This window comes from Astatotilapia calliptera, chromosome 5, assembly GCF_900246225.1.
Source record: "Astatotilapia calliptera chromosome 5, fAstCal1.2, whole genome shotgun sequence".
Taxonomy (NCBI): Eukaryota; Metazoa; Chordata; class Actinopteri; order Cichliformes; family Cichlidae; genus Astatotilapia; species Astatotilapia calliptera.
In genome coordinates, this window is record NC_039306.1 from 255,862 (window position 1) to 274,651 (window position 18,790).

Consider the following 18,790-nt stretch of genomic DNA (forward strand, 5'->3'; position numbering starts at 1 on the left):
GTCACACAAACAATCTCTAACACAGAGTCTGTGATTAACAGCTGCGGTTTTATTAAATATGTTTAAAGTCTGTTAATATTTAACAAAGCAGGTCGATCACATTCTTTTCTCCTGCATAAACATGAAGATCACAACTTATTTACAATGAATGTCTTTAACTAGAATCACATCTGATTGAAGTGTAGAAGCAAAACAATGACAGTGCACATTAACAGGCATAGTTTAAACTATAAATATACCAAGTAACACAGAAAGCAGGATTCTGGAGTGTTTGTTAAAAAAAGAGGAAAAAGGAAACATGAAGCCAATAAATCAAATATTGCTGATGAGCTTAGGAACAGGACACGAAGGTTTACAACTGAACAGAAAATATTTTGTCTTTGTCGTAACTGTTGGTGGATAAACTGTAAAGTTATTTTCAGCTGGTGTTGCAGACTCAGCTGTGAACACTGATGCTTCATTTAAAAGAACAAAATCATGGACACAAAGAAAAACACACAGACAGTAATGTGCACTGATTTGTGAGTGCATACACACACACACACACTAATGGACAGACAGACGAACTTCATCCAGACAGACAGCAGGCATGAGGAGGAGGAGGAGGAGGAGGAGAAGGGTACCTTTCTTAAAGAGCGCGCGGGGAGAGCTGGAGGGAGGTCGCTGACCTGGTGGTGGAAAGCGTCAAAGTGCATCGACAGGTGTTGCCCTACAGGGGGAGACACAGCAGGACTGACTGAGAGAAACTTGCACACACGCTCACACATTTCAGACCAGAGAGGAAGAGGAGGTGGGAGGAGGGGCGAGGGGGAACGAAGGTCAGAGAGTGGAGAACAAGAAGGTAGAGGCAGGTGGGTGGGGTTAAAACAGGAAAAGGGGGGAGTTGGAGCAGTGTGTGGAGGAGGGGAGGTGTTCAGCTCTGATAGCATTTAAGTTGTTTGATTGCAGTGGTATAAAGTGTGTGTCTGTGTGTGTCTGCAGTGAAAACGAGATCAAATTAACCAAAGTTCATTCTCAGAGAACGCTTCCTTTCTTTCTCTCTGTGCTTCGAGCCCTGCAGACGTCTCCTCTGAGGTTGCAGGAACCACCAAACGCTTCATAAACACTTCATGTACCTGAACTTTCACTCTTGGGACTCAAAGGTTTGAATAACGCGATTTACAAAACCGAGAATGAGTGTTCGGTGGTTTTGAAAGGTTTCTGTGAGGGACTAATACGAGTCTGCGTCGTCACAAATACTCCTGAATGAAAAGCAGAGCTGCTTTGAATCCCCGATCATAGAGGTCACGGAGAGGAGAGGCCCAGCGCTATTCTGTTAATACTTTCTCAGCCAATCAAAGCACAGCTTGCATAAAGGGGGAAAAAAGCTAAAACAGCTGTTTTCAGACAGAAGACAAACTGAGAGGCTGCACCGAGACCCACCATTAGATACACAGGGATCATGAATCATGCGGAGCTAATCTAACGGAGGTACTAATGAACATGACAGAGGAGATGAATCTCCTCTGAATCCTGCTCAGAAAACAGAGTCATGTCTTCTGACCCGGTGCTTAAAAAACAGATTCAGTTCCACAGCCAGGAAAACGTTACAGAGTCCCCCGCACAAACACACTGCAGGGGAACCTGTGGGGATTCCCCACACACAAAAACCGACACACGCAACGATGCACAAGAATCAACGCTTCGCTCTCGCACAACAAAAACCCAGCAGGCGTCCACGGATGACACTTTCTGGGCTAAAGGCGTTCAGTTGCATGGCTTCATGTCCAAACTTGGTTAAAAAGTGGAGTTCAGTAAATATCTAGTAAACATTGTCTACATTAGACGTTAATTCTGTAAGTCTAACACTGAAGTGTTTGTCTGTAGCTGTGAGCTGTGTGTGAGGGGGACAAACGGTACATTCTCTTGGTGGTCATGATCATCCTGCATGTGTGGTTCTCCCTGGGTTGCATCTCACTGACACACTCGTGCAGCTGTTTTTAGGATTATTGTTTCACAGTACGAAGGTTCAAATCCACTAAAGAGGAAGTCCTTTCATGTTTCAGACGGTTTTAGATGTAAAAGAATGACATAAAAAGATTTAACGCTTCAGCATCTGGCAAAGTTTGATTTATGCTTGGTGGGAAATCAGTGCACAATACACACACACACACACGCACACACACACACAGTAGTTTCATACCTTGAGGCAGGTTGCGTGGTGGAACAGGTGGTGCCATGACACTGCCAACGTGGGAGGAAAGGAAAGGGAGGGCTTCTCTGGTACCGCTGTCCAAACTCCAACTGCTGGGAGTGGTCAGGACTGGAGGGCAGAGAGTGAAGACGGGTGGAGTGGAGAAAAAAAATAGATGAGTTTTACAGAAATATTCTGTATTGTGTGTGTGAGTGAGTTTGCCGACCTTTCTCAGCCACAGAGAGGTTTGGGTCGCTGCAGGGTTTGCATGGACCGATCACCTGGTGGAACAAAGCTCGCTGGAAGTTTGGTGGCTGAGGAGGAGACCATGAGCTCGTTAGAGAGGACCACAGCGATCACCTGAATCAGACTTTAATCCGTCTTCAGCTCAGTAAAGAACTGAACATGATTGCATTCGAAAATATTTAGAAGAATATCTGAAGGTAGGTTGAATCCATGAAAAGCACCTGCAGCATCACAGGTCAGCTGATCACAGTGCAGCACAAAGAAAACGAATCTTTGTGCACAAAACAAGAGCTTCCAGTTTCCTCTCCTGTCAAATCCCACTTTACCCTCTGCATGTGACGTACATGCAACTTCTAATAAATCAAATTTGTCAGACAACTGTCACTGCTGTCGTTCAGGATCCCCCCTCCACTGCTTTACCTGTCCATTGTCTGTGATGTTGGTGTACATCGCGCTGCTCGGCCTCTCTCTGTGCGGCGGCAGCAGCATCAGCATCTCTCTGTTGTGTCTGTATTTGTCAGGCAGAGACGGAGAGCCGACTGCAGACGGACAGATTACAGAAGTGAGACATGTGTGAAATACAAAATATCAGAAAGCTAAATATAGTTTTAAAAATCTTCCATGGGCCGCTAACCTCTGATGGTTGAGGGGGCGGAGTTTATCATCTGAGAAGGCGCAGAGTGGGTGGAGCTAAGACTGGAGGAGGACAGGCTCGCCTGCAGTTCCAAGAAATTCGAACGCAGTATTGTACATATAGATTAGAATAATGTGAGGTATTTGAGCAGTGATGCTCAGCTGTGCAGAAAAAGCTGGACATGATAATATTACAGAGTTTTATATTCATGTGTGATATATGGAGTGTTTCTTGTTTCTTGCAACAAGTGCGTTTCCTCTCTGCGAATCGCGTTTTTCACTGACCTGCATGCGGTAGAAGTCCTCGGGGTGTTCCACTACCATGCCGTCAGCCAGGATCAGCAGATTGCCAACGTTTCCCATCTCACTGGAGTTGTGAGAGGAGAGAGAGGAGGAGGAGTTGCGCACAGGAGTCAGAACAGCTACGGGACTGGGAGGAGGGAACGAAAGGAGGAAAAAAGAGGAGAGGAAACAGGGAGGGTAAAGAGAAAGAGGGCGGGGGGAAAAGAGGGAAATTCCAGGTAGAAGAAAAGAAAGGAAGGAAGGCAGGAAGGGGAAGGGCCGAGCAAACCAAAAAAGAAGAAGCGAAAACCAAACAGCCGGCATGCATGAGGTGATGCGGTGAGAATGAGAGCGATGGTCAGCCATGAGCATGCAGGAAGCACCATGCAGGAAGCACGATGCAGGGTGGTGTCGGTGAAGGATGAAGGAGAGAAAGAGAAAATGGCAGACTTTCAGAAAGTGCGATGTGAGCAGAGGACAGCAGAGATGCTGCGAGGAACTTCTCAAAGATCATTAATGAGACACAGCAGGTGAATCACAGATGGAGGTGAAGCCAGTGAGAAGACGTGTGCTGACTGTGAAGGATGGTTTCTGCCGTGTTCACCACATTTAACAGTTTCAATTAAGAATAAGATGAAAGTAATTAACTGCTTTGTCTCTCTTGATCCGTGCCCCTTTGACCCGACCCTCTATGCAGACTTAGAGGAAACTGACTTTGAGGATTTTTTAAAACCTTTTCAACATGTTTAGAGACCCTGAATGAGGTTTTGATGACATGGTGGTGCAGACTGAGGAGTGTATCAGGGTGTAGCTGAATAAGATTAAAGCAGGAGAGTCTAACGGGCACTTTAAAAAAGTCTCTGCATGTTGCTGACCTGTGTCGGTGCATCAGTTTGAAGCTCTCGGGGCTCATGGGGCCGTGAGTGGCCAGGATTCCTCTGGGTGTGTTGGGCCCTGAACCGGACTTGTCTAAACCAGGCAGACCCTGCAGAGACACATAGAAGCACTGCTCTGAATATTCACACTGCCCTCGGGTGTCCACACAGACAGAAAAATCACTGGTTGGAACGGTAAAGGTAAAATTATGAACAGAGGTGAAATGTTCAACGAGATTCTTTGCAGTGACGTAGTCTCTAAGCTTGGTGCACACTAACATGCTCTTTGAAGAAGAAACGAATCCATCCATCCTTCCAGCATGTTTACACCGTAATGAATCTTCTTCTACACTCGTTCATTTTGGTTCATGAGCTACATCTAACAACAGCTCCGCGTACGTATTTGTACCTCCTGAGGTTGTAATACTATATTATTTTGTGTGCTCACATGGCAGAGGCTGCTCCTCATCATCTGGAACTGATCTATCAGCTTCTTGTGCAGGGGACGCATTTCTGGGTGCACCAGCTTCTCGTGCACAGCCAGACCGACTCCCAGGATGTGAACCTGTGTGAAAACCAGTTTTTAAAAACATCAGCGGATGAGATGAAGAACCCTGTTAGTATGAGCAAGAATGAAGACGAGGTTGTTGCTCACGTTGGTCTACAGACAAATCCTTCCTTTGGAAAACTTAATGCACGTGTTTCACCTGCTTTACTTTTGCCTGCTTCATGTCAACAAATGTTTTTCTACTGGATCGAAATAATCTGACATGGGAGAGGGGGCGAGGTTAGGGGGGGCATCTCCTCCTATCAGCAGCTGGGGCTGAAAGTATTAGCCCCCCAGGAATTATGGAGCATTTTGCTAAACTTCTTCCCAATTTTTGCAGCATTGATGAAACTTGATATAATCAAAGATTCACCAAACCTGTAGCTTTTGGGACATTTTGTAATATAAAATACATTTTTAGTCTTTATATCAAATATAGTTAAAAGTAGGGTTGCCAAAAATATTAACATGTGAATGTTTGTTTTCAAAAAGAGCGGCACATCACAGCCTGACAGCCCGGTGACTATTAATGGCCACGGGGCTAATCACTCATTTCTTTCTTGTTTTGTATCCATGAAATATCCTGATTAAACTTAAACATTGTTATTTTGTTAACAGATACACTATAAAAAACAAAGACTTGTTGTTAATGGTCATTTTCTTTCCTTCAGTTCAGTGAAAGCATGAATGATAACGTCTGCATGCAGATATATGAAAACAAAAACTATAGATTCAACTATTACAGGATTCTGAGGTTTTTCTTCAATCGTGACATTTGTCTCACGCTAAAGGTCAAATTCTCCACATGGTTCTATCTGAACACACTTACAGCTCTATATGTGTTTCCACTGAAGCACATATAGAGCTTTAATTTGAGTATATGGAGCCAACTTGGTCTATTTGGCATCTCAGGACAAAAAGGCAGAGCTGTGTTATTAAAGCTCTGCAGGAACGTCAGCAAACGACACCTCACCTGCTCCTGCATCAGGTCTTTAAGCTGTGTGATCTTCTCAGTGTCTTCAGGGTGGCTCGTGATGTACTCCTTATCAAAGAAAGCCTGCAAACGAAGGAAAAAAGCAAAGTCAAATTTATGGAGCAGTACTGTGGCATTACATCATCCCAAAACACCAAACCTTATAGAAATGAACATTTTTAGTCCATTTTATACATAATTTGTTCGCACAGATTCAGAGAGATTATGCGCACGGATGACAAACTGCTGTGCTTTGTAATAAAATACATGTTCTGTACTTTTGTTTATAAAAGGAAACTCTAACATATCACTGAGGTTAGTGCATTCTGGACCGTTTGTGATGCTATGAGTGGATAAAATAACAGTGGTTTAATCATATTGTGGCCCCTCCTTCACCTGCCTATAAAACTGCCCACTGTGATGCGCTGTAAGATTTTACTGCTGTGACTCAGCCTCACGGGGGCCGATGACATGAAATTCCCTGTCTGTCTGACCTCTTGGTATCTGGCGATGCCTCCGTTAACAGCAGCGTCGATGACCCCGTTCAGCGTCATGCTGAGCAGGTTGATGTTGCCGTGCAGCTGCTTGTGTTGGTACTGGCTGATCAAAGTGCGCAGCTCCTGGTTCTTATTCTCCACCACAGAGATGGCGTTTTCTAACGGGCTCACCTCCACCTGAGAGAGAGACGCAGAGCGACGAGGAGCCAAAGTGAGAGACGCTCAGATTACTTCGTAGAATATATCATAACAGATTGTTGTGAGTTTATGGATCCTGTTTATCTTTACAGATCTCTTTCATGTGCTCACCAGCTCTCTCTTCTCCACCTCAAACCAGCGGGAAATCCCGGGCAGAGGGTGGGTGAGGATCAGAGTCGTCCTTTCTATCCACAGACTCTGAAAAACACGACAAGCAGGGAGACAAACAGTCCAGACTTCAGGAGGTTTGATGTAACATCAGCAGCCATCGAAATCTCCTGAAATATCTAATTAATGTTGAGAATCCGGTTTATTAATCATCTAAACTTCAGTCAAAATGAGCCATGCTGGCTGAATTTTCAGAGAGCTTCAGAAAAAACCAGGCAGATCTTAATGAACTGAAGCAACGCTGTAAAAAAGAGGTGGATTAAAACCCTCCACAACGATGTGAGGGAGTCGCAGAGTGTTTGATGCTGTAAGCTGCTGAATCACGAGGAAGGTTGAAGGAGAAACGATGTCTCTACTGTCAGGGATGGAAATGACAGAAAGCAAAGACAGACGAGGAAGATGTCAGATAAATTTCACAGGAAGGAACTTAAAGAAATGTAAATCTTGGATAAACAAGGCAAAAAAGGTTTTTGTAATGAGTCACTGGATATAAATGCTGTAAATCGTGTCATTCATAAGAATATAAACAAAGGCAGGTTCAGCTGGGTTGCAGTAAGTAAGTGTGTTGAGCTGATTCACTGAGTATCTAATAAAAGAATAAGAGGAAAAAGCACTTCCTGTCTCACTTTGAACTCATTGTCTCGATCTTTGGGGCCTTTGTGGAAGGGCCGGTCGTAACGGAAGCGGCGAACGTTGTTCACTCGATAGAAGCTCTTAATGCGGTCCGGTACTCGGTCCATCTGAAGGACGGTCACGCTGTCCGGCACCGGCGTTACTGCGTAGATCTGGAGGTCTGAGAGGAGGGAGGTCAAAGATATAACTGAGAGCCGATAACACAGCAAACAAAACGCTTCCATGGACGTCAGGCGTGGATTAATATTTAAATCGAGCGGTCTTTGGATGAACATCAGCTCTGCTGCTGAAGGATACACTGTGCATCACACTGCAGGATGGCCTCGTCTGGTTGATTGGGGTGCTGCATTGCAATGGCTTGCGGGAATTCTCCCAGCATCCTTTGCTGGAAGGCTTCTAACCTTTCGTAGTCATGACCACGGCAGACAAACTCTTTGTTCTAGAGGGAACGAATCAAAAACGAACAGAAAAGATTAAGATGTTCATTTTTTAAAGCAGAAATCTTGAAGCCACCTCTTAAGTAACAAAACCTGCAGTTCCTGTAATGACCACTTGAGGCTGGATCCCAAAATGCTCTACAGCAGCCGTGAACATGTTTACTTCTCGCTTCATAACAGCTGTTTACTGGGTCACTGAATTCAGATGTGGCAGCTCAATTATTAGCTTGACCAAAGTCCTTCTAGAAACAAGTCCATCCACCCTGCAGCCATCGAAATATCCTCAGAGAGTTTGTTCACTTTGCCCCAAAATAAGGTTTTAAAAAGCTTTTTTCCTGGAAGGCGTACGTCTTCTTCTGTGAGAAGTGAAACCATTAGAGCTTTCATTTTCTTTTCTGATGGAAAATTACTCAACTTCAAATAGAGTTAACGTGCATGTGTAAATGCTGCACAGTGACATCACTCACTCTGAGGAAGAAAGGGAACTTCCTGCCGTAGAAGCCGACCCTGAAGAACTCGGGCTCCAGGCGCTGCTGCTCCATGATGTTGTCGTAATAGGCCGCCTCCATTTTCTGCAGGTAAAGGTCGCGGGGGGAAGATTGTGAGATCTAATAATTAATATGTCCTTATCATATTAAAGATCTAAAAGATTCTTGATGTGAGTGTTGTTGGGGCTCACTCGTATCCAGCTGAGACTTTGGTAGTCATACAGGGATTCGTACTGGAAGGCCAGCTCCCTGCACAGAGGAATGCCGTACTCCCAACACTGAGGACACACAAACACACAAAACCATGGAGGCGCTGATGTTTGAAGCAAAACCACAACAACTAACAAACTGCCTTTAACTGCAGCGAGCTGATTGGTTACCAGATAACACTTTACATACTGACCCCGTGCTTAACAGAGAAGACGCAGCAAGTGTCTAATATGAAAGTAGTTGCTGCTGGCACCTTGTAAAACCAAGACTGGCACCCCGGTGTTAGATAAGAGAACATACCTTTATTAGTCCCACAAGGGGAAATTTCATAAGGCTGCTGACCTATTGCACACAATGGTGGCGCCATCTTACCCTGCGACCATACATACATTACACAAACATCACATGGGGAAGACAGGTCAGAGAGGTATAACAATGGAAAATGCACCACATGAGGAAAGATAAGGAGAAAAAAAATGTGCACATAGCACATGAAAAAACTCTTAATACACCAAAGAAACACACGACGAACAACAGGGGCGGGTAAAGGGTGAGAGACAGCCAGTGTAGACAGCACAGCCGGGCCTGCGTGCGCTGGTCTCCTTGATCCAGCGTCAGCATCGGCGGGGAATAAGCGTCGAAGGCGTTTGGAGGGGGATGAGTGTGTATCTGCATGTGTGTATATGTCTGTGTGTGTGTCCAGAGTTCAGCTGAGACAGTGTCCTTCGCCCTGCCAGGCTAAGCAAACAGTCTTCCAGCCAACCCAGGTGGCCTTGCATAGAATGGGAAGAACAGACTAAACACAGTCGTTATCAGGGTGTTGTTGTTCAGCTCCAGCCTCGAGACCGCAGCTGACGCCGAGAGGGGATCCGCATGAAGTGATGGTGCTTTTTACTTTACTGCGAACAACTCATATGAATTTCAAAGCTGTTCTAACAGTCCGACACTGGTCTCTCAATCTCCCGTTGGAGAGCCGCGAGCTTCTCCATTAATGAAGCAGCTCGTGACCTCTAAAGCCCACGCTGACCGTGTCACGCCCTCACCTTCCCCTTGTTGAAGTAGTGGATGACTTTCCTGCAGAGTCCCTCCTTGCGGTGCCACTCGGTCTGAGAAGGATAATGCAGGAACTCCTTCAGAGGACGCTCGTCCCAGTGCAGCAGCTCCCAGTATAACAGCAGGGTGAACGCGGCCTCTGCAGACAAACAGCCCAGAGAGCGTCAGCCTGGTGTTTGTCACACGTTCTGCTCGTGTCCACGAGTGACTGATTCTGCTGTACCTGTGTAGTTCTCCGCCTGCAGATGCATGTCACACAGTTTGTGGATGTAGCGGATGTACATCTCCTCCTTGTTGATCTCTGACTTGTAGAAGTTCTGAGAAGAAACAAAACAGACAATTAATGCACTTCCTGTGTTTATGCACTGATTTAAACCTGGGATGCCAAACTAGAGATGGCACGATACCACTTTTTTATGTCCGATACCGATACCGATATCATAAATTTGGATATCTGCTGATACCGATATGAATCCGATATAGTGTTTTTTAATCAACAAAACTGTTTTTTTTTAAATATCTTGCTGCATTTTGTATAAGTTCATACTCAAGTTTAAAACAACAACTACACTAAAGCTATTCTGTTATACCTGTATGCAAAAAAAAATATTTCATAGTTCAGCAATACTGATCAATCTAATAAACTTAAACCTACACCATCCTCCCTATTCTGGTATTTTAAAGAGTACTTAGCATAAATATTAAGCAACCTAACTAATAGGGTTCCAACTCCCAGCAACAACAAAAATAAATAAATAAAAAATAGGGAACCACCCCTCACGCTCCACCTCATGATGCTTAATCGACGTAATCAACCTTAATTTGATGCAGTGTGAAAAAAAATGCACAGAAATCAATTATTTTTCAAGAAATATTAAATAGATTCAACATCTTTCTTCAACAGAATTGCAGACTGCACAGATGGTACCTTCCCAAAGGAAAAAGTACTATAGCTTACTAGGGTATATATATTAGACTTAATAGTTACTATATACAATAATGGACTTCTATTCATTTTGCATCAAATTAAAACTTTGGGTGTCAGATAATTATTTATTAAAAGCTCGACATTTTAAATGAGAATAAGAAAGAAAAGTATGTCTTTGTGCCCCCTTTTCCCTGTTAATGCCCTATCGGCCCCCCTGGCTAAACTTTGCTAGATCCGCCCCTGCACAGTTACCAGCCGTCAGCTACGTAGAAAAAGATCCTCGAGTAGAAAGTAAGATTAAATACATTCTAACAACAGCTGATCAAGCTTAAACGTGCTGCTGTTGTTCAGCTGCTGGTTTCCTCTTTCTGGTGCAAAGTGGGCCAAAAGCAAACAAGAGACACGGACTCGCGACAGAAAAGCCAATCAGCTGATCGTTAAGCAGTTTCATGATTGAAGTAGCAGCAAGAAGAGGCAGTCGTTTGTTAAGCTTAACGCAGGAATGCTTTACAAACATTCAGAGATGGACTTACACACTTGCTTTACTTCTCTCGGGATAACTTTGTCGGAGATGAAATGCCGGGTTGCTAGCGAAGCTCCAAATGCTATCCAGACCACCGACAGGTCCTGCATGCCACAGCCGCTCTATCACGTGATGCATACTGCTCCGACGTGCTAACGTTCTGAGGTGAGTTACGGCGTGTTGCAAGTTTTGTGAGGTGCTTTCGTGATATTTAATGGATCGGATTACATTTTTTATTTTTCTCCGATATCCGATCCAGTAATTTAGGTCAGTATCGGACCGATACCGATACGTAATATCGGATCGGTCCATCTCTATGCCAAACGCTGCAAATACCCACTCGATAGGTGTGGAAATTTCTTAAAGAAGGGCAGAACTTAACTCAAGGCCAAGGTCTGAATCATCTTCATCATTTTCATGGACCTATTTATGGCATACTGTACCAAACCTATTTTGTTAGTTTGTTTGTTTGTAAAGGATCAAGTGTAGACCAACTGAATGTGGAAAACATGAGAATTATTCTTGAAGGCTGTTTATTTAGAACTGGACGGTTTAATAAATGTGAAGCAGCTTGGAAAGAAAAGTGTCTGGACTTGTTTAAGTTTTCTTGAAGACGTTTCACCTTCATTCAAGAAGCTTCTTCAGTTCTAAGAACAGCTGGTGCAGAGTCCCAGATTTCAGCCCATGGGGGCGTCTCCAAGAGGGTCAATGGCAGCCATGTTTATGAAGTGACTGTTTCCAATGCAGAGGTCTGATCCTGGCACAAATAGGAGAGCTGTCCATCTGCACATAAAGGTCAAAGGTCACTCTCTCGAGGATGCCAATGTTCACATTCTGGACAGAGAGGACAGATGGTTTGAAAGAGGAGTGATCCTCGTGTAGAGGATCAATAGGGGGTCCATGACCCTCTTGGGGGGTCACTCCCATAGGCCTTAAATCTGGGACTCGACGAGTTGCTCTTAGAACTGAAAAAGCTTCTCGGATGAAACGTCTTCAAGTAACTCAAAGAAGTCCAGACGCTTTTCTTTCCAAGCTCCTTAGACTACGATGACCTGGATGACTGAGAAGCTTCACAGACAATAAATGTGAACACTTTCTGAACTCAGTATTTTAGTGATGTCGCTGATTTAAAGTCTTACCAGGAGGTTAACTGTGCAGCCAATCTTCTTGTTTTCGGTTTCATCTCCCTTCATACAGTCCCTGAAAAAATGAAACCAAGTTTATAAAACTTCAAACTTAAACCTTCCACACTTACTTATGAACCTCCGCTTTTATTAACTTGGGTGGGTGTTCTCATTTAGCCCAAGCTCCAAGACACTTTTTCCTATGATAGACGTCACGAGATGCCCAACAAGTTTGCAAACAACAAGAAGACTGTTTTTGAAGACGGATATAAATATAGATACTGCAGGTAAAGGAGGGTTACTGCAGGGAACGTGACTAAGTGCTGGTATTCTACAGACAAAGACTTTTATATGATGGCCCCGTATATGACCTGGGTCTCACAGTGTTTAAAGTTTCTTTGCTCAGTTTAAAGACATTTCAAAAGCACAACAACAAAACCAAACTTTCTATGACTTATGGAGCATAAAGTACCACAGAATCATTTATGTCCTATGAATACAAAGGCTTTACTGTACCGGTAGTCGAGCAGCCGCTCCATCAGTCGTGTGACGGAGGTAACGAAGGAGATGCCCGTCTCTCTCCACGTCTCCTGCTCGATCTTCTCCAGCAGGCTGCAAGAAGCATGCAACAAATTACACACTGGAAACAGTTTAAACTGTGGGGACAAACCCACCACGTGCCTCTGGACATACTGTGTGTAAGCACATGTGAAAGTGTGTCGACAATGTTCTACTTTAAAAAGGACGTCAAAAAGTTCAACAAGAGCAATAAATGAAGCCAAATCTGATGTTTCGTGTTTTAGTGTAACATTTTTGTCCTGTGTTGTGAGCCATGACTTCTCCATCAGGGAGTTAACAAAGGCTTCACTGAAGGGCCAACAGACTCACAACAATGTCAGGTTAGCAGATAAGAACAGTCAATGTTAGCAGCGTATATCTGCCCATGTGCAGGGAGTGTCATACCTGGGGTAAGGCCCAAACAGCTGGGTTCTAGTCCCGCAGCAGACAAAGCAAACACACAAAGAGAGTGTTAGAGCAGAAAACTGAGAGTTAATTTCTGTTATCAAAGAGAGAAAAGAGCAGCAGGGCAGAGGGATTCACTCCAGGTTAAAAACAGAAACACGGGGAAGTCAAAGTCTGCGTTCCTCACAGCAAACCGAAGAGCTCCCTGTAGTTCTCGTCTCCTTTCCCCTCCGACACCAAACTGTCCAGCTTGTCAATCAGCTCAGCCTCCACCTGCACACACGTACACAAACGCTCTGACTTCCTCTGGTTTTCTATGAACGACCTGAACAGTCTCTGCACAGCTGAGCGTGTGCTCCTGTACCTGTTTGAAGTTCCCGTTCTTGCGCTGCTCCCAGTCCATCATGTCGTGGAAAATCGGGATCATGATGTTTCGCACCTCCACCTGCGGGACCAGCGTCACTCCCAGGAACGGACCAATCATCCCGGGAATGAAGTGGATCTTATTCTCACCTGAAACACGTTTCAAACATGGATCCAAAACCATTTAAACAGTCAAACTTAAGTCGGACACAACAGTTTAAACCCGACGAGAGGATCGTACCCAGATTCTGCCACATGCTGAAAAGCTCGTAGGTCATCATCACTCTCATGTCACCGTATCTGCAAACAGATCAGATCTTCAGTCACTTTACTTATTGGATCAAACAGTCTCTGTATTACTGACTCTGACTCAGTAACAGCTGTTATATTTGTTTGAAGTGGTAAATCTAATTTTATCGTTTAAATTAGTTTTCCGATGACTCAAGCTGTTCACTTTCTGACCACACTGAGACAATTTAACAGCAAAAATACACATTTAAAAAGAAACAGAGTAAAATTTTAATCTCGACTCCCTCATTTCTTAATATGCATCAGCCTAGTTTTGCTCTAATTCTGACAATTCTTGGAAAGTGAAAATGAAAAGTGGAGGAACTTCCAGAGCCCGAGGAGACGCTGCGGTTCCTGGAAATATTTTGTGGAAAGAGCTAATGGAGAAGGGAAATAAGCTCTTCCTGGATTAAATGTTTTTCTGCAGGACTGATAAAGTAAGTTGGCATGTTTGGATGCTTCAAAGAAGAAAACTGGCTCTCAGCATTTTCCCAGCAGTTAACATCCAACATCTGTATGAATGTGTGTGTTGCCACGTACAGAATAGAAAAGATGTTTGGAGGACAGTGCAAAATCTCCAACAGAGGAAAATCTCATCGTAGCACATCGTTCAGATTGTTGTCAGACTTCAGGCACTGTGGATTATGGTATTACCATCCTGCTCTGCTAACATCAGGAAAGGTTTCACCATAAGATAAAAGTGATGAAAAGAACGATTTATAATCACCTTCCCTTTAAAGTCGCCTAGAACACCTGACTGTAAGCCACACTGTGGACCTAATAGAAGAACATCCACGGTGTGGTGCATTTTAATGACAATGACATCGGTGAAACAAACAGCCCCGTGGGGCAGCTGTTGTTGTGATTGTGTGCTATATAAATAAAATTGAACTGAATTGAAATTAGAGGTCCTCGCTGGTTTGGTCATGATAACAAACAAGCGTCTGCTGCCACAGCTCAGCTTCATCTGATGTTTCACTTCAATCGTCCACAAAAACCCAGCAAATGACCAACTTAGTCTCCTTCAAGCCTGCATGTGCAGCGCTTACCTTTGCAGCGTAGTGTCTGTCCATGCAGCCACCCACGGATGACAGTGATCTAACCCTCACATACTCATCAATGTGAAACACGGCGATGTGGACCCAAACCAACACAGCAGGCACTACTGTTTTTTCCTTTAATCTGTCAATCTTTAATTAATGGGAACATAGCAGGAAGTGTCAAGTTTACAGTTATTACAGTGAATTAAAAAAAAAAGGAAAACTGGGTATTTATATTTATTTTGGTTCACTGACATAAACACAAAAACTGAATGAATGAACTGAAAGAATTTTGTTTTCTTACAAAAGCAAAAGAACATAAAAAAAACAAGAAAATATCTTTTACCCTTCAGTCAAAGGTCAGATTTGTCATTACATCCTGTCTGATGGAGCAGCTGTTACTGTTTTATTTTTTTTTCTGATCCATGTTTTTCTTCTCTTTGTGTGTGTGTGTGTGTGTGTGTGTGTGTGTGTGTGTGTGTGAGAGAGTGAGTGTGTGTGTGTGTGTGTGTCCTTACTTGTCTAAGACCTTCTTCCTCTTAGCAGGACTCAAATTTTCCAACTGTAAACTGGGCTGGTTGATGTAGAGCACCGCCAGGCTGAAGTAGGAATTCCACACCTGCACACACACACACACACACACACACACACACACACACACACACACACACACACACACACACACACACACACACACACACACACAGCTAACAACACGTTTTCTTTCTTTGCAAACGGCCCTTTGGTCGCAGCTTGCACAGTGATGCAGCCCTCACTCTCACTCTTTGCACTCGTCAGTTTTCACATAATGAAGTTATGAAGTTGACATTTTACAAAACTTCAGCCTCACGTCTGTTTCAGTAAATCAGCGGCTTCAGTTCAGTCTAACAGTGTTTCAGCTTTGTTTCATGAAACCACAAAATAGTGACGATATAAAAGAAATAATCTGAATAATATTCATGATTTCGAAAAACAACATTAGTGTTAGTAGTGAGGAGACTCAGAGAGGGGAGGACGGCAGCTTTGTCAGACGCTTGGTTGGGTTTTGTTACACGTGGTCGTTTCCACTGTTATCAGTCACTGTGGTTTGTGCGCACCTGACAGGGTGACGTTAAGTTCAAACTCAAAATTAAAATTTTATTTGTCACACACATAATCATACACAGTACGACATGTAGTGCCCGACCATTAAACTAAACTACAGAAACTGACAAGATTTATAAAATTTACAGTAAAAAATTTGCAGTTAAATAAAAAAGGGTCTAACAGATGTAAACAATAAATTAAGAATTTAACTAAGAAATAAAGACTAAACTGAGAGTTAAAGGTAAATGATAAAGTAGGAGTTACCTTAAAGTCAAAGTCGGCTTCTGTGAAGTTCTTGTGCAGAGCAGGAGAGAGGTACTGCACTGTGGTCAGGATGATGCTGCACAAACACACACATGCATCGCTTTGATATTTACTCCAATGATCCAGCAGCGATCGGACTCAGTCAACACTCGTGTATTTCCAGCCTGTCGGGTAAGTTGGTGTCTTACTTGCTGGTGAGGAGTCTCATGATGTTCCAGTCTCGGGGGAAAATGCTGAGCTTCATCAGATTTCTAAACACACACATGATCTTCAGCAGAAACTCCTGAGCAGAGGGAAAGAGACAAGAGCGTGGATTAAAGATGAAACCTCTCCCTGTTGTCATGTTTCACAGTGAGTCAGGACTTCCGTACCTTCAGCTCATCTTTGCTCTGAAAGTTTTCCATCAGGTGCTGGAAGTGGATATCTGTCATCTGACGGAGAAGCGACAGGAGGCAGGACACGTACTCTCCCTGCCAACAGGAAGCAGGGCACAGTCATGTAAGTGCATGGAAACACAAAGGAGTCAACAGTGAGGTGATGCACCAGGATGAGTCGGGCTCTTTCCCAAACTGACCCCTCTTTATCAGCCTCTCTGCTGGCACCACTTAATGTGTCAGTAACTTTTTCCAGCCTTCATGTAAAGATAAATCTGCAGCGCCACACGCAAGACACGAGGAAATACGAGTTCACTCCACTTTTTTCTAAAGGGCGCTAAATAATTCTCACTCACGCAAACTTCATCAAACCTCTGTGTTGATCTACTGCATTAAAATGCTGAAGTTCAGAGGATGGATTCGTGTTTGAATCTAGTTTTTATCACCACCTAAAGAAAGATTGTAGTCTGTATTAAAATATGATGAGTGTGAAGTGAGACCCTGCAGGAAACCCGGCGCCTCCATCTGAGAGGAGGAACGACGAAGGAGAACGAAGCAGCTGATCCAAAATAAAAACTCACAAAATCTTTCTGTGTGGCGTCGACACCAATAAGGCATAAAATGAACTGCATTACACCAAAGCATGACATAAACGATAAAGTTGCAAGAACGTTTTTAACATGATGAATTATAATTTCTATAAAAGTTTTAAATACCTATCTACTAAACTTTAACTATCAATTTATCGTTTATAATGACATAAATAGAATATTAACAAAAACAGTTTGTAAACACTTCTTTGGACTCTTTTGTTCTTATTTTTATTCATTGCTTTATTTATTCTTGCTTCCTGGTTAAACAGGAGGGCAGCAGATGAGCAGACTGAGACTGAGCCAAAGATGAAATGAATGTAAATGAAGGTGAACAGTCAACAAAAATGCATCAAATTTACAAAATACAAATGAACCCAGACGACTCAGATTCACACATCTGTGATTTAACTAAGATATCGTTCTGCACAGTAATACAAATAAAGATGGAAGGTCTTTAACGCATGCACAAAGAGACGTAACAGCAGGATGGGTCAGTGATGATGATGGTGGAGTAGGAGAGGGCAATATTGACAAAACCAACAGTTTTCATTTTTATTTTAACACTTTTTGCTTCTCTCAAATCTCCCGTCTTTTATTTTGTTGCCATCATGTAACTGTACGACAGTATAAAGGGACAACAAAGCTATAACATGAATATAATATTGCCCTGCCCTACAGCAGACAGACAGTCAGACGGATGCAGGGTGGATGAGGGGCCGGGAGGTGACGTAGTAGTAGTCGTATTGTTAGTTACTAACAGCGATCTCAGCGGTGCACTGCGGACAGCGTTGACCCCTTACCGCCTCCTGCGATTGGCTCTTGCTCATGATTGACAGCAGGGTTTGCAGGAGGACGTCCAACAGGGACTCCACCATCATCTCCACCTCCTCCTGCACCGACGTGTCCTGGAAGAAGAGACGAAGGAAAGGAGACATAAAGAAAAGGAAATCAGAGCAGAGAAATAAGGACAGCTGCTCTCTGTGTGTTTCGTGTACTTTTATATAGGTTAGTGTCCAATAATGAATTTTGAAGGTTTTAGGAGCTTTGCTGCAGCTGTGTCTCACACATTCCTGCTCCTGAGAGGACAAACCTGACTGAAGGCTCACTGCAACACTAAACATTCACAGTACGTAATGGAAATAAACACTGGTTTCTCACTGGTGCTCACGAATTTCAGTTTCAGTTCAGATCAGATGAAAGTGTCCAAATACTTCAGAGACTTCAGCACCAAAAGCAACGCCTCAGAAGAGAAGAGCGTCATCACTGAACATCACTCGTTTCAGGAGCCGTTAATATGTTTTAACCTGACAGCGGTTTGTTTGGCCTGCAGGGGAACTTTGAACGTTTCACTACTTTGATAACAAAGTTCCTGTTAGAGTTGGCAGTTTTTGTCCTCCTGTGAAACTTTTTATCATGTAAACATTTAATAAATGAAGTGCTGGTTTTATTCTAATTTACTTGGTTACGTCTCCATTACTGCATTTGTTCTGCATTTTCTTTCTGATGATCTTTTATTAATTATACTTCAGCCACAGATGATAATTAGGAGTTAAAGTAAATCATCGTCGCAGCACAGGGACACGGCAGCGTGAGCAACTTTACCTGATAAAACTTCTGAAAGATGAACTACATTCAATATTTTCTTAAGCATCATCTTTGGTGACTGCACCCCCACGCACCCCTGCAACAGCTCAAGATATCTCCCCAGAGCCAGAGCAGTTATAAAGCACCACCTCCACCCTAACCACCACCCTTCAACATCCTGCCCTCTGGAAAAAGGTTCAGATCCATCAGGTGCAAAACAAACAGACTAAAGAGCAGCTTCTTCCTG

At 43.5% G+C, this 18,790-nt stretch overlaps 1 protein-coding gene across 11 annotated transcripts in view; it reads right to left on the reverse strand.

Moving 5' to 3' along the window:
• The window catches only part of LOC113021787 (dedicator of cytokinesis protein 3-like), a 229,871-nt gene that overhangs the window by 6,795 nt on the left and 204,286 nt on the right, over positions 1–18,790 (reverse strand). For 4 of the 11 annotated variants that reach the window (XM_026166506.1, XM_026166512.1, XM_026166513.1 and 1 more), the window contains 28 exons: positions 17,718–17,864; positions 16,364–16,462; positions 16,181–16,275; positions 15,993–16,068; positions 15,161–15,261; positions 13,556–13,614; positions 13,316–13,464; positions 13,139–13,224; positions 12,952–12,978; positions 12,505–12,600; positions 12,004–12,064; positions 9,637–9,730; positions 9,404–9,552; positions 8,342–8,428; positions 8,130–8,234; positions 7,523–7,664; positions 7,219–7,385; positions 6,536–6,622; positions 6,224–6,403; positions 5,730–5,813; positions 4,658–4,774; positions 4,210–4,340; positions 3,338–3,482; positions 3,054–3,135; positions 2,840–2,958; positions 2,400–2,487; positions 2,183–2,302; positions 624–709 (listed from right to left, as the gene is read on the reverse strand). In XM_026166506.1, coding sequence (XP_026022291.1) covers positions 624–709; positions 2,183–2,302; positions 2,400–2,487; positions 2,840–2,958; positions 3,054–3,135; positions 3,338–3,482; positions 4,210–4,340; positions 4,658–4,774; positions 5,730–5,813; positions 6,224–6,403; positions 6,536–6,622; positions 7,219–7,385; positions 7,523–7,664; positions 8,130–8,234; positions 8,342–8,428; positions 9,404–9,552; positions 9,637–9,730; positions 12,004–12,064; positions 12,505–12,600; positions 12,952–12,978; positions 13,139–13,224; positions 13,316–13,464; positions 13,556–13,614; positions 15,161–15,261; positions 15,993–16,068; positions 16,181–16,275; positions 16,364–16,462; positions 17,718–17,864 — 2,979 coding nt within the window. The remainder of the gene's footprint in view (positions 1–623; positions 710–2,182; positions 2,303–2,399; positions 2,488–2,839; positions 2,959–3,053; positions 3,136–3,337; positions 3,483–4,209; positions 4,341–4,657; positions 4,775–5,729; positions 5,814–6,223; positions 6,404–6,535; positions 6,623–7,218; positions 7,386–7,522; positions 7,665–8,129; positions 8,235–8,341; positions 8,429–9,403; positions 9,553–9,636; positions 9,731–12,003; positions 12,065–12,504; positions 12,601–12,951; positions 12,979–13,138; positions 13,225–13,315; positions 13,465–13,555; positions 13,615–15,160; positions 15,262–15,992; positions 16,069–16,180; positions 16,276–16,363; positions 16,463–17,717; positions 17,865–18,790) is intronic. The other 7 variants (XM_026166507.1, XM_026166514.1, XM_026166509.1 and 4 more) reach the window with 5 other exon arrangements.